At 41.0% G+C, this 15448-nt stretch overlaps 1 protein-coding gene across 1 annotated transcript in view; it reads right to left on the bottom strand.

The window, feature by feature from the left end:
* LOC145403632 (uncharacterized) overlaps positions 1-15448 on the bottom strand; it is a 72239-nt gene that overhangs the window by 27677 nt on the left and 29114 nt on the right. The window contains exons 5-11 of the mRNA XM_080275311.1: positions 10627-10755; positions 9579-9734; positions 4164-4294; positions 2966-3071; positions 1610-1737; positions 1051-1243; positions 389-559 (exon numbers count right to left, since the gene is read on the bottom strand). Of these exons, the coding sequence (XP_080131437.1) occupies positions 389-559; positions 1051-1243; positions 1610-1737; positions 2966-3071; positions 4164-4294; positions 9579-9734; positions 10627-10755 (1014 nt within the window). The remainder of the gene's footprint in view (positions 1-388; positions 560-1050; positions 1244-1609; positions 1738-2965; positions 3072-4163; positions 4295-9578; positions 9735-10626; positions 10756-15448) is intronic.

Below are 15448 nucleotides of genomic sequence, written 5' to 3'. Positions count from 1 at the left end.
TATTATGTGACAGATTAAGAGTTTGGTGTGTGTGTGTGGGGGGGGGGGCGCACTTTAGAATCACTTGTGTGTACACTATAAAGTACAGTTCATCTTTACTAATGTGGAATTGTATACTCTAGCTACTGTATGTACAGAGTAGAAATGAATTTCACTGAATACTAGTTCAATCCACCATCCAGTTTTACATCACTCAGCCATGAGCTAAGTCCTCATAGCCCTTCCAGTCTGATTACACTTGGCCAACACCCGAGATGAAACGTGTTAGGAATCTTTTTGAGGTTAGAGTCAATCCACCATGGTTTGATACTGTGCTCATCGAATCTGCTGTGGTTATAGATCTTTGTCAAGTTAAAATAAACGCATTATAGTTAGGCAGTGTACGCACCAAAACATACTGTCCAGCATAACAGCCCGTGTGATCCGTAGCATTGGGCAGCGCGAAGACGAAGGATCCCATCTTGTCACTCACATCATGGTACGACTGCAGCTTCAAAGGCAACAATTTGTCAGGCTTCAGGGCAGGTGCGTGACTTATCCCATCATTCGTTTTTATCACCTGTTGGCCAGTGAATAACAATTACACCATGTCTTATTCACCTATTTCCCACCATTTATCACCTGTTGGCCAGTGACTAATATAATTTACATCATGTGTTAATCATCTGTTTCTCAGCAAGTGAAGCAATCTACGTCATCAATCAGCTCATTTTGCATTTAGAGGATTCGATGATTTACATATGTGTTTATGGATTCATCAGTTACTATATCACTTAGTTATCATAGTATGTCATTGTACGAGAAAGTCGTTGGAAAATGCTATAACTGTTTCACAGTGAGACTTCAAGTATTTACAAGATATTATCAGTAATGAAGCACTAACAACTTTAGAGTAACGCAGTGCATTATTCATTTCGTACACACACTCAGTATTTGTCACAGCTGTGCACAGTCAAGTAAAGTGTATAACACTATCAGGTACAAGAAACTATGAGGTCTGTGCTAAAGGAGTGCTTACTGCATACAAGCTCACAATTCGTCAGTGCATACTTTGTCGTTCACAGCTGGTGGGCTTGTGTTGAAGGGATTTTCAAAGTCAGTTTCCTGGAAAGGATGTTTGGCTCCTCCACCGTTTTCCTCATTTTCCACATCTTCCAATAGAATCTGTGCCAGCTTCTTCTTCTCGGCTACACTTAATTTATTTACCTCATGGTGAATAACTCGCTCATTAGCTCGTTGTTCCCTGTCAATATTGAGGAGATTCAGAGATGTGTATATTAAATATATAAGCACACACAGAGCAAGTGAGATTCTCTTGTTTGTGGTGCAGTGTAGTACACAAATGCAATTTCAGCGAAGGCGAGAGCGACTAAACACTCACCGAGCATAATTATAACAATTATGGAGAACAAAGCTGCTACCGGTACTAATTCAATCAATCAAACGTTTGAATGATGTCAACTAGAGGCAAATTCCAGCAATAAATGGCTAAAGGAAAGCTCACGGACATCTTTAACGATAAATGGCAGAAGAAAGCTCACCAGAGTTCAGTATGGGATATAAAACGTCCAAAAATTCAAGCGAAAAATGTTTGACTATAAAATCTTACCACATGTCAAAGACATCCATGCCACAGAGCACCGTCTTGCCCACCATCTGGCGTATCACCTCATTGGACGGCCCCATCACCCAGCCTGCCTTCCCGTCCCTCAGCAGCCGCTCTATACCCAGATCGGTCTGGCAAGAGGGGCGGGGGAGTAATTACAATGCTGTAGTATAAAGGGGTGGTCCATATACTGCTTCCCCTCATTTTGAGGGATAAACGATATTATATGCAAAGAAAAAAAAAGGCTGCAGGCCTGAAAGTTATTATTTCCAGGGAAAGGTAAACAAAAGAGAACCTAATTCAAGCTCCGTTCACTTTGAGATATCTGGACACATTGTATTTAAAAGCCCAGAGGTCACAGACAGAGGGAAATACAGACTAAAGAAGACACTTAGAGATGCCCTAATGCAGCGTTTCTTAATCTGGGGTGCTAGCACCCCAGGGGGTGCTGAAATCAACTGTAGGGGGTGCTGGAAAATGCTGCATTACTAGTTTTTCTTACTGGTTTTGTTAAGTATTGGCATCCTTGAAGTTGTATATTAGGAGAATGTATTAAAAAAATTGCCAAGCAATACTTGACGTTACATTATCCTTGTAGTAGTATAGCAACTGTAGTAGTGTGGCAACCATAGTCCCAGTAACCAGTTGTAAGGGGGTGCCGGACTGTGAGACCTCACCACAGGGGGTGCTGAGATCGGAAATGGTTAAGAAACGCTGCCCTAATGCATACATGAAGGACTGAGAGTATCACTTAACTTGCATTAGAGAGTAGAACAAGGTGGTAATGTACGTATAATAATCTAAACAAGGGTTTCTCAATCTTTTTTCGCTCATGGTCCGCTTCTGTGCTTTATTTACCTCTGTGGCTCCCCTCATGGCCACTGCTAGATGGATAAGCAATGGTGAAATGTGAATCTAACCTTCAAATCATACCTTGTGTTAGACAATAGTAATCAAATGCAATGGAGTGTCCACGTTGGAGGCAGTATAGCGACTAACCTTACGTTGATTTGAATGTGTTTGAGTTGCCAGGCTTTGCCACCTCAAAGTGTTTTTAAAATTAAGGTTTGCTTCTCGTGAACATAAAATTTAACGTAATACAAACTGTCTTTTTTTTTATGTATTGTAAATTATAGCAGTTTTCAATATTTATGATGCTGAAATTAGCACAGAGAATGAAATGTAAGGATTATGAAAAACTGATCACACGCTTAGCAGACTGTTCTAGGAGACCCCCTCAGAAGCTTACTGTGCCCCTCTAATGTTCTATTTTTCCAATATGACCTCATAGAATATGGCAAGGCTCCCTGGGGTGCCACGTTGAGAACCATTCATTAAACAACTACAACACATCCTCACCTTGTATCCAGATCCACCAGTGGCCTGCATCATCATATCACTCACATGAGACACCACCTTTGCTGCCGTGAACTTAATCTGCATTGCCCAGTGCAGCAGAGGCGTCCTGGGTACAGACGTTAAAAATTATTGCATCCATCCATCCATTATTCAATCCTACGTTGCCCCATGAGGAGCGTAGGAGCCCGGGGTTAGGCAGTTGTCCTGATATTTAAGATGAGAGTGACCAACCTCACTCATCCCTGAGTGGCAATACGTGAGCAATAAACCCCAATCACCCCTGGGATATAAACCTTCAAAGGCTTAATCCGACTGGAGCACAATAATTACCCACTAAACCACCAGGCGCCAAAATTTGGTTATATGGTTACCACCCAGCGTAGTAAATGGTTTCCTGGTGTATAGGAAACCATTTGGCTTCGTCATTCAGTGTAGTCACCCACAGGCAGAAGGATGAGGAAAGAATGAAGGAATGAAAGACAGAAGAGGGAGTGTAAAGTCTCCCGTAGGCAGAAAGACGAGGAAAGAATGATGGAAAGAAAGACAGAAGAAAATAAGGATGGAGGACAGGACAGGGCAGACACCCGAGAGCAGCACTACACTGAGTGGATGGTGAGCGCCCCCACCTACCACATAATATTCTCTAATTGGCGATCAAGAGAAATTTAAGGGAAGTTAAAGTGGACAGAGTATAAACGCACAAACAGTTAAAAACTGACAGAAATGACAGTCTCTCTATACTTGCCCGGCTTGTTTCTTGTCTTTGAATACGATCCATTCGTTGGTGAACGTGAGTTGGTCCCTTGCACTGGTAAACACGGTCAAGTTCAAGTGAAAATGGAATAGACAAAGGTGAGGATTCGCAGAACTTATTCAAACTCTTTCTGGCCTCGCTTGTTTTTTAATGTCTTTGGAGATGGACTGAGATGGCGGGATGGCAAATCTATAGGCCAACTTACAGTGGACAGAGTACAGAAAGGCCAAATTAATACATAGACAGAAACGGTACAACTCGAATAACTGTTTCTCGCCTGGCTTGTTTCTTGAGGTCTTTAAATATGGATTAATCGTTATTGTTTGTGAGTTGGTCCGTCACTCTGACTAACACTAGTAAATTTAGGTCAAGTTAAGTGAAAAGGGTATAGATGAAAAGATAAGTAGGTAATGCGTGGCTACTCTGATTATAACTGTCACTTGCCTGGCCGTCTTCTCTAGGTCTTTATATATGGACCAGTCGTTGTTGTTTGTGACTTGGTCCAGCGCATCGGCCACCATGAAGGTCATCGCACGAGAGGCGGTCACATCGCACATGGCCTCACCAAAGTAATCCTGGGAGGAAAAAATTTTGGGTTAGACGTTACTTTGGAAATTTCGTTGACACATTTTCCCCAGCAACTTATTCAATTGTTTGTTACTAATAAAAGCAAGTAATCTTGAGAGAGAGAGAGAGAGAGAGAGAGAGAGAGAGAGAGAGAGACTAGGAGTTGCATTCTGTGTAGTTTTGAAGAGTCTGTAACATTCCTTCCTTATCGAATTAGTTTGCACATTATACTTCAACAATTCTGCGAGAAGGCAATTATCCCTCAATCCGGAGGCTTATTTTGCTACCTTCAAGCTCTTTTATTTCACTGAGAGAGAGAGAGAGGGAGAGAGAGAGATAAGGTTGTGAAGAGGTTGCTGGAGACTTTCTAACCCAGTGACTACAGATGATTTCTCTAAAGTTAATCACTTTGACCGAAGGCAGCAAGAATAAACTACATTTATGTCATCAGACTGAAGGGAATTAAGGACCGATATCAAGTGGCTCTAGATACTCTGTAACACCTCTTCCATGACGAGTTATTTTGCTTATACCTCAGTAACCTTCAGAAGTCTATACTGATTCGGAGTTTTGTTATACATCTTCCTTGACTTATTCTGCACATAACGTCTTTATTATCCACTTGCATATGTCTGAAGCAGCTATGTTGACAACAGAATTATAATAACTAACATGCAAGAGAATGTGTAAGATGTATTATGCAAGTTAGATCACTAAGGAAGAGGTGTTATGAGGTCTCTAATGGTCCCTACAACACAGCCCTAACTCCTTCAATCGGGTGATGCCATTCATTGGAAGAATGATACCCATTTAAAATCTTATTTACTGACAAGATCCAACTGTTTGGTGCTGGAGAAGGCATTAATATAACTGGGCTACTCAACTGCCTGGTCATATTAACATCCCACAAGTACCAACTATTCCCCTCAAGGAGGATAGTGAACTTCAGAAGGGCATCTTAATCCTGCAGCCCAACGGGTTCACGTTTCAAATGAGCCAGGAACAAAAGTATCTCATCTACTGCCCTGTCCCCCGAAAGTAAGATCGTGGACTGCAAAGGGCAACTTTAGCCTGCAGTCCACCGTGTTTACGTTTCCGACAAGACTACGGTCATAACAACAACAACAACAACAACAACAGTAGCAGCAGCAGCAGTAACAGCAGCAGCAGCAACAACAGCAACATCAACAGTTTCGGCTCGATGTGAACCCTCTTTAGAATCTTCTCTCTTGCGGTCTGGTAATGATTTTAATCAACTCAGGAGTGACTTTTCGAGCTGGATGGATCAGATATTGTCGTGACAAACAACCTTCAGTACGACAGGTTTTTCGTACGTCGAATAAAACTGAATGTTAGAAGCAAAAGTAAACTAACAAGGACATTACCCAAATGCAAGGGGTTGATGACCCTTGAGCAGTCGATTTTTTTTCCTTTTTTTGAGTTTTACGTCGTGTCCCCTTTTTTCGATAAGGGCTAAGGCGTTGCCCCTGGGTAGAGCACTTTTTGGAGCGTGTACTGCTTTATGACCGGATGCCCTTCCTGGTGTCCACCAGTGACCCTTGGGTGGATTCGAACCTCCGACCCTTGGGTCAGAACGCTATAACCCACTGAGCCAAGGCTGCTACAACCAGCTAAGTGACATGAGAGAGCTACCTCTCCCGGCAGCATTATTCCGAACTGTACTGCAGTAGAGACAAGGGGCGGGGCTTGGACTGTGACGTCACTATGCACCCGCCTCAGCGCAACTTAACTTCATGAGTGAAGTGATATATATATTTTTTACGACACTAGCATTTTTGTTTTCTGTATTTTTATTGTATTTTTGATTTTTTGTTTTTTGTCTGTTTTTATGTGCAACGCTCATTCATCTTGAGTAGGGTGTCTTTGTTAAATATACATCTTGTTTTATGTTTGCATTGTCACTGAATTTTCCTTTTTTTTTTTTTTTTATGTACGTGCAACGCTCACTGAGTGATCTTGAGTAAGATAATTTTGTTCAATACATATCTTGTTGGCGGCAAGCAGTGAACATTCCTGTCGATATTACAATACCAGTCACCCATACCACCATTATTATTTTTTTTTTTTTAATAAAACGGAGGAAGGAAAAACAAATGGGGAAAAAAAAAAAAAATCCATACACCAGATTACTGGTGTCCTCTGTTCATAAAATATCTGTAACAGACTTGAACAGTTGTAGGTTGAAATTTGGAGGAAAACAACTCTGGGGAAGCGAGTTCCAGAGAGATGCAGTTCGGGGAATGAAAGAATTCTGATAGGCAGAAGTTCTGCAATATGGTTGAGTGACATTCCAGTCATGAGCGCTACCAGATGCCCGTGAAGCACGAGGGAAGGCATGGAGAGGTGGCACCATGGACGCAACTTCGTCTGAGCATTTGCCAAAGAAATATCTGTAAAATAATGCAAGGGAGGCAACATTCCTTCTTACTTGCAGGGGAGGTAGTTTATATGTAATGGCAGGGTTGTTAATGATTCTAACAGCTTTATTTTGAATTTTGTCTAGTTGTCTTAATGCAACCTCTCCACAACCATTCCACAAGGGTGAACAATATTCAAGCTGAAAGCGCACATGACTCTTATAAATTATAGCTAACTGCTCATCGGCGAAGAAGTTACGGACTCTGTACAATAATCCAAGTTTCTTTGAGGCGGTTTTAGCAAGTGATCTGACATGAGAGGTTCAGCTGAGGGCACTGTTAAGTGAGACACCAAGAATTTCAATACTTTTGGAGATGGGAATATTAGTAGCACTGAAGGTAATGTACGAATCTGGTAATATCTGTCTATTAGTAAACTGTATATATTTAGTTTTACTAGCATTAAAAGAGACAAGGTTGTTTTGTCCCAATTCACTGATTGTAGATAGATCTTGATTTATGGAGATGGCTGTACTGAGTTGAGAGGTAGAGATATTAGACTTTGTAATTGAATGTCTGAGTGTGAATGAACTATGTAGTGTTGAGTCATCTGCATATGAGTGAATGGGATTGTGAGTGACAGATAAGAGATCATTAATATGAACCAGAAATAGGGTTGGCGCCAGAACTGATCCCTGCGGCACGCCGGCGTTAATTGAGTGGAAATTTTAATATACATCATCTACTTTTACTCTTATTTTCCTGTCACTAAGATAAGAAGAAATCAAAGGAACAAAAGACGTTAGTCCATAGCAAGGGAGTTTGGACAGCAGGGAACGGTGCCATACTCTGTCGAAAGCTTTAGAGATATCAAGAGCTACTGCATGAGTTTCTCCAAAAAGATCAATTGATTGATGGATGGTATGAGTTAAGAGATTGAGTATGTCAATGGTGGATCTTTCGCGGCGAAAACCATATTGTCTATCACTAATTAAGTTGTTGGATTCACGATATTTAACAATATGCTTATTAATTAAAGTTTCAAATACCTTACCAAGAGAAGATGTGGCAGCTATTGGTCTGTAATTGGGGGGGTCAGACGAACTTCCTTTCTTCGGAACTGGGTGGATATTGGCTTCTTTCCATGAATTTGGGAATAAAGAAGTACGTATGCATAGTCTGAATAATTTAGCTAGGACAGAGGCAAGTTCAGGGGAACGCTTTTTCAAAACAATTGGCGGAATTCCATCTGGGCCTGGAGCTTTGTTGGTAAGTAAATTGTCTAGGATGGATTTTACGAATCTTGTCTGTATTTTAAGTGGGGCAATTTCGGGAGAATCAAGTTCCAGTACTGAGACATTCTGGCTGGTATCATCTATGGTAGAGTTTCTTGCAAAGGTACTAGCAAAGATATCTGCTTTCCCACGTGGGTCATTTGTAATATTGCCATCTGAAGATTTTAGTGGGGGAGTGGAAGATGACTTGTTAAAGTTATTATTGAAAGAATTAAGAGTTGACCAGAATATTCTATTGTCATTAGGGTTGTTAAGTAGTTTTGATGCTTGCTTTTGAAGAAAGGTTGATTTAGATAGATTTAATACAGCTTTTGCATGATTCCTAGCAATTTTAAATTGGGAGAGTGATTCAGATGTTTTTGATTTTAAGTAAGAGTTATATGCTAATGACTTTTGGGCTGTTGCTCTGGCACAATTGCCATCAAACCATTTTGGAGAGTTTGATCTTTTAGTGAATTGTTGACTTGGTATGAATAAATCCATACCAGCTAGTATTAAGTCGCAAATGTGGGACTGGGTAGAATTGGGATCACTAGAGAAGAAAGACTGCCATGGAACATCAGCAAGATAATTTCTAAATCCATCCCAGTCTGCCCTGTCAAAGTGCCATCGGGTCACCCTGACAGGTTCGGAATGGGGAGGTGTTGGAGGGTTAACTAATGAGGCTTTGATGAGATTGTGGTCAGAGGATCCAAGTGGTGACAGTACCTCTATCCTGTATTGATCTGGATTATTTGTCAAGAATAAATCCAAGAGATGGGCATTATGGTCAGGATTATCAGATATTCTGGTTGGTTGCTTTACCAACTGGGTGAGATTAAACGATTCCGCAAACAGCTCGCATTCTAGACCAGCGTCGGTTGTAGATCAGAATACCTAAACTTTCGCCAAAATACCTAAAATTTTGCACTGCTGAGTACTAATGGTTTCAGCGCAGAAATACTTTATGTCGTGTTAAGCTTGTAAATAAGAAACTGGGACAAAATAATACAATGATGATAAACTAAGATACGCTATAAAGCAATGACAAATATTCTGTATTCATTTATGAAATGTATATGGATACATATATTGTACGTTTTAAATGTAATGGCATATAAAATATATAGGAATATGGGAATATTGTTCATCACAATCGCAGGCCCGAAGCAATGAAACCGAGAGAAACCTTAATCTAAGTTGCGCTAAAGGCGGGCGCGTAGTGACGTCACAGTCCATGCCCCGCCCCCTGTCTCAACTGCAATACAGTTCGGAAATATGCCTCCCGGCAGGGCAGCCTACCAGGACGCGGCGAGCACGCAAGACTCTTCGGTCTCGAGTCAGGTGCTCTACCACTGAGCCACCATGCCCCAAAGCAAAAATATTGCATCGTTATCATCATCATCATCATCCAGACGTTTCCCACCTAAGGATGGTGTGAGATAAGGTCCAGAGCTCGAGGAAAAAACTGACAGGAGAATTAGTAAGTCTAATAAAAAAAAGGTCACACTCATTCATTCACCACTCAAACCATCGGAATCCTGACCCCATCTCACAGGCATTAACATCCACACAAACGCGCTGCATATTACCTATCAACTATTTCATTCAGATAAAAATACAATCGCCTGTCCACCGACCTGGATGGTGGGGTAGTCACACACTCGCATGCCAACGTCTGCGTGTGCTTTGCGAGTGACGTGTTTGCGTGCCACGTCCATTGAGCCCAGGGCTATGCCATTCCAGCAGGCAGACGTGTTCACCAGGAAGAAATGGTCCACGCATTCATCGTTGCTCTGGTTATAACAAAGGAGGAAGAATTGCCATATAGCATTTACTCAAAGTAAATTATGAAATGATAAAATAGTATCTCATCGGAGCAAGAATCACCACGGATCAATTCAGTAGGGAACTGAGTAGCCTACTCATCTGTACTTCGACAAACTGAAGAAAAGAGAATTGTGGTTTGATCTCAGAGTCAATATACTGTAGTCTGTTCTTACAGTAAATGAAGAAGGGCAAATATATTTTGTTCTCAAAAGTGAATAATTACAGTTAGAACGGTATATTCAAACACTAAGTATGCTGCAATGTACAGAATGTTATTTTAATTTTATTACAGTTTATGAATCATCCATAATCAATTCTATATAACATTTTCTTGTTTTACCCGTGCTATGTTTTATAGTGAACAGTAATGTTTGACTGAGTGGAGAGAGTCACTCCTTGGCCATAACAACTCTTGGGTTTTGATGAAATGCTATCACTCTGTCTTTGGTCATGGTCACGTGATAAGCTGTCACCTGAGGTTCGAAAAATGAATTGTAGTCGGTTTGTTTTCACTTTCCCATTCATTGAATACTAATTCGTGGTTTCATGAAATTCGATGAGACTTAGTTATGAGGTAGGAATTAATCTCACTGTTATTACTCAAATCAACCTTCCAGTCTGACTACACTTGGCCATCAGCTGAGCTGAAAGGGGTTAGAAATCTTTGTCATGTTAAAACAAATGCCGTACTACTCACTAGCCTGCCGCCAACTGAAGTGAAAGTGAGCGAGGGATCTTTGTCTGACTAATATACCGGTATATTAATTTGGCACTACTAACCAGCTTGCCATCATCTGAGTTGAAAGTAGTTATGAATTTTTCGTCAGGCTAAAGCAAATGCTATAGCCTACTACTCACCAGCTTGCCATCACCTGGGGGTCCAATCATCCTGTCCATACTGAAGGTTCCCTCGACTACCAGCGGGCCAGACATATTGCCATGCATCCCCAGGGCACTCCAGTCCTCAGTGTTGGCTCGGACCTCGTCCTGAGAAAAAATTATGGAAACGATAAGAAAGGCACAAGACAGTTTCGGCAGACTGCTTCTGTATTAATGTATACTCGTATGTGGAGAAATAGTTTCCATAGTGGTCGTGGTGATGATGAAAAGTCCGAGGAGATGATATAAATTTGCGGTGTAGTAAGTCATTGTTGTTATCTCTGCATATTAGCCTGGCCTAAGTTGGTTATCCCTCCACCTTGGCTGTAATAGGAGATTAACATTGAAGTATGTTGGTAGTCACGGAGAAGTGCCATGGAAAAGAAGCAGAGCAGCTGTGTGATGCTGCCACTGAAGAGTAATAAGAGGATAATACCAAAAATTGATCCTAGTCACGAAGGAGTGTTATGGAACTACTGAACCGTAACAAGAGATTAATATTAGATTAAACACTGTTAATCACGCAACAGTGTTATGGAAAAGATGGTTGTATGAATTATGTACGAAGGAGCATATGACGAGTGTTTGACAACCTTTATCCAACACAGTCGACCAACTGTTTATCTGGCTGGTGTAGTCTTTTTGATGCACATTTAAAAAAAAAAAAATAACGAAAAAAATGTATATACTGGAGAGAGAGAGAGAGAGAGAGAGAGAGAGAGAGAGAGAGAGAGAGATTTTGATATAGATATATACCCGATACATATACATATATATATACATAAAATATATATGTATATACCTTATATCTATCTATCTATCTATCTATCTATATATATATATATATATATATATATATATATATATATATATATATATATATATATATATATACCATATACTGTACACATTCACAAAGACAAAAGTCGTGTCGCGGTTTTGTCCTAAGATTAAGCGCAACATTTGAAACATTCTGACAGCTCTACGACAGTTACATATTTGTGGTTGGCTAGCCTGACATCCTCAAGCTCCATATCAGCTGCTGATGGGATGAAGGTTAAATGAGCCCATAAAATTCCGGGAGAATTACTGAGTTCTAATTTCATATGAGAGACGAAATGCTAACGGTTAGGTAATGATCACCTGGACATTTCATCTTGCAACAAAACACAAAACGTCAAGCTACTATGCTGTACCTTGATATGGAAAGGGAAAGCAACATGCATCCAACTATTAGGGAGATGAGAGATGGCATGATCTTGCTTTATTTACAAGAAGTGAATCCTTAACAGACGGCTTAAACATAATTTTAGTATAAGCATAGCCATAGAAAGATGGATTGGGTGAATTCAGGAGGAAGGCACAACGGAGAACCGTCATCGTTGTCGTCCTCCTGTTACCACACCACCACAGGACCAGTAGATAATCACAAGGATGGAAGCTGCATCTGCAAACAGTGCTAACGCCGTAAGAAACGAACTACATCTAGAATGAAGCACACGAACAGTTGTGCGTAGACTTTGGTCGTCAGGTTTTTGTGTTCGAACTCGTATGTGGGATTCAGTTAGCCAGCCATTCTTAAAAAAAAAAAAAAAAAAAAAAATCGATAATCATAATACAGTAACTCTCTTCTCATGTGTTGAATAATATAGTCAATTTTGTTTTACAGCACTGTTAAATAATGTCAGCCCCAGGTCATTAGCTATTTTACAGTTAATAAAGATGGAGAACTGATTTCCGAATACTTATTTAGCTAATTGAACTGTAACCGTGTGGACGTGATAATAAAAGATGAGAAACGCTTCATGTGTACTGAATAAAAACAAAAGTCAGAAAGAATTAATATATGGATTAGTTTTGTTTATTTTAAAAAAAAAATAATAATATGCTGGCATCCACAGGCTGGTCCCCTTGAGCAAATGGCAACTCAAGTCAGTGCTACCAACCGTCCGTTCGACACACAGCAGACCGCACCAAAACTTTAGTCTTCCAGCAGATATTTTCACCAAATTTCACGACACGACTTGTAGATTAGATGTATATACTGTATACCGTATGTCTAGCTATCTATTGCCAGACGCCTCAATCCCGTTTGGGGTGGCCACAAACAAATCGCCTCCAAGTCGCCCTGTCCCCCGCCATTTCACTGCCCTGCTCCCAACTCACACCCCCCTCTCTCATATACCTCTCCACCCCATCCCTCCATCTCATCCTCGGCCTCCCCCTCCCTCTTCCTCCCTCCACCTCACTCACATACACTCTCTTCGTCAGTCTTTCACCCTCCATCCTCTCCACATGGCCAAACCACCTCAGTGTGTTCCTCATAACGCTTCCTATCACATCCACATCCACACCACAACGCTCCTTTATATCCTCATTCGTCAGCCTGTCTCTCCACGTGACCCCACAGGCTCCTCTTAAATAACTCATTTCCACTGCTCTCACTCTTGACTTGTGTCCTTCCAACAATGTCCAAGCTTCACTTCCGTACGTTAGAGTTGGTATCACAATACTGTCATGTAGTAACTTTTTCACTTCCATGCTCACTTCCCTGTTTCTTATCACTGCTTTCAAGGAACCAGCAACCTTTCTTCCCCGTATGTACAGCATATATATATATATATATATATATATATATATATATATATATATATATATATATATATATATATATATATATATATATATCATCTCAGCCGTTTGTGTGTCCACTGCAGGACTGGCCTATCCCAACCGAAGTGGGGACGTTCCAGTCAATGTATCTCTACCAAGTGGCTTAGACTGCCTGGTAGAGATTGTATGTAGGGCGAGAAGTGCTTGTAAGTGTAACTGTAGTGTTGGAGTGGCTTTGGATGTGTGTGTAGTCTGTGAACCAAGTGGAATCGGCCCGTGCAAGCCGACTGGGTGCAAGCATACATTATAGTATGCGACACTGGTTCGACCACAGCACCCCTTGTGTCCACCAATGTAGTACGTGGCCTGAAGAACGCTCTCAAAGTTTATTACCCTGGCTGGGCGCGAACCCTCGTTCTTCAGTGTACGAAAACGCACACTTTACCACACAGGCCCCATATATATATATATATATATATATATATATATATATATATATATATATATATATGAGGGTGGCCTAAAAAAACAAAGTAGAAACTGTTCACCTCCAAAAGGCTATATATTTTCCTTATCATCACTGAAGGCACTATGTGAAAAATTTGGTGAAATGCACAATTTTTAGAGGTCACTCCCGATGCCGAAATTCCGAATAAAAGATCTGAAAACACTACATCGACGGTTTCTCAACAAAAAACGAAATATGTATTTTCAACGTTTCCAGACATAGACATTATTTGAGTGTTAAAAGAACACTTAAAATACTAAGTAGGCCTATAGGAATAATGCATCACTTTGTCTTCTAAAAAGCAGCTTTCATCGGAACAAGCAGTCTCTTCCGGTGGTCAGCAACAAGCTGCAGTATGTACTGCTTTTGAGTCTCATCTCTCGTTAGGACATGGTTATACGACTGGATGAGAGCTACATCTCTGTTAACACAGTCGTTCACAGCCTTCAAATGTTTGCACATGGCTAAAAGTGACATATACCTGGGGTCTGTCAGCCAAAGGTTGGGTGATATCGCCTGAACGCCCTGGCATCATCTTGTCCTGTCACAGATAGTAGGTGGATGAACTTCAATGAATTCTGGTGATGTAAGTTGCCAGTGAGGCACGGTGGTCGAATGCATCACCATCGAAACGTCGTGCCAGTTTCTGTTGAGAAGGACGGTCAAGGTTTTCCACTATAGCTGCTTTAGTGGCATCGTCAACACGATGATAAAAAAAAAGCGAGAGGCGCCAGATGCTCAAAGAAGTACAATAAAAGGCGGCACAACGACTTGGCAACTGCCTCCACGATCGGGGTACTCGGAACAGAGAAATCAGCTTCTTGTCATTGAAGAGGGCCCACTCTGGATGTGGTGACTCATGCCAATAGCATGTGTATATGAACGAGACAAACAGACTTACTTTTGTGAAACCAGCTGTCTCCCTTGCCATCAAGTTCATTTGTTTCCTGAATAGGAAAATCTTTAGCGAGTATATTGCTTTTGCTATCCAGCGCACATTGTGCACAGAGCTTGGAGCACGAACTCTCTGCTTATCATCTGGAAAATATCTCAAGAACATACAAGAGAGCTGTAGTAACTCTCTATAATCATCTTTTGGGAGCTGGCTGTTCATGGCATTAGTGCAGAACAAAATCATTTCTTCGCATAGACCATCCCAACAAACAACTCGTCTCCAGCAGGTTATAAATTAGTTTTATCCATACCTGGCCAAAGTTTTTGGAAGCACTTGAAGATTCCCACTTCATGTCCACTGCTTGGCCTTAGAGAAACATTGAAGACAGTAGACAGCATCATCTCAGACACATGATGATGGTAGGCAATCCAGATGAGCTCTTTGTCCAAAGTTTTTTTTTTTTATTAGACCGCATGCTCCCGTCTTCGAGCTTGTGTTAGCTGTTGTTGTATCAAAAACAAGCTCCTAAATCATTGTTGTTTTTTTTATTCCATTCATCCAATGTTTTGACGCATGCATTGCACTGCGCTTGCCCAGTGCTGCGGTTTATCTTGGGAACCCTGAGAAGTTGCTCTGTCTCATTGCCAGTCACCAAAATGGCAACTTGGTCCATTGCAGTTTACTGTTTCCAGCGATATCTAGGAACAGTTTACCATCCCATTGTAGGAAAAGTGGAATGTCTGGTGTGAAAGCAGCCCATGAATCAGTTGCTTCTTCGCGAGTGG

This window comes from Coenobita brevimanus, chromosome 61 (genome assembly GCF_032717465.1).
Source record: "Coenobita brevimanus isolate Jiangsu-jjx chromosome 61, ASM3271746v2, whole genome shotgun sequence".
NCBI classification, from domain to species: Eukaryota; Metazoa; Arthropoda; class Malacostraca; order Decapoda; family Coenobitidae; genus Coenobita; species Coenobita brevimanus.
Note: the sequence above shows the minus strand (reverse complement) of the source record. Positions and strands in the feature narration are given on the sequence as shown.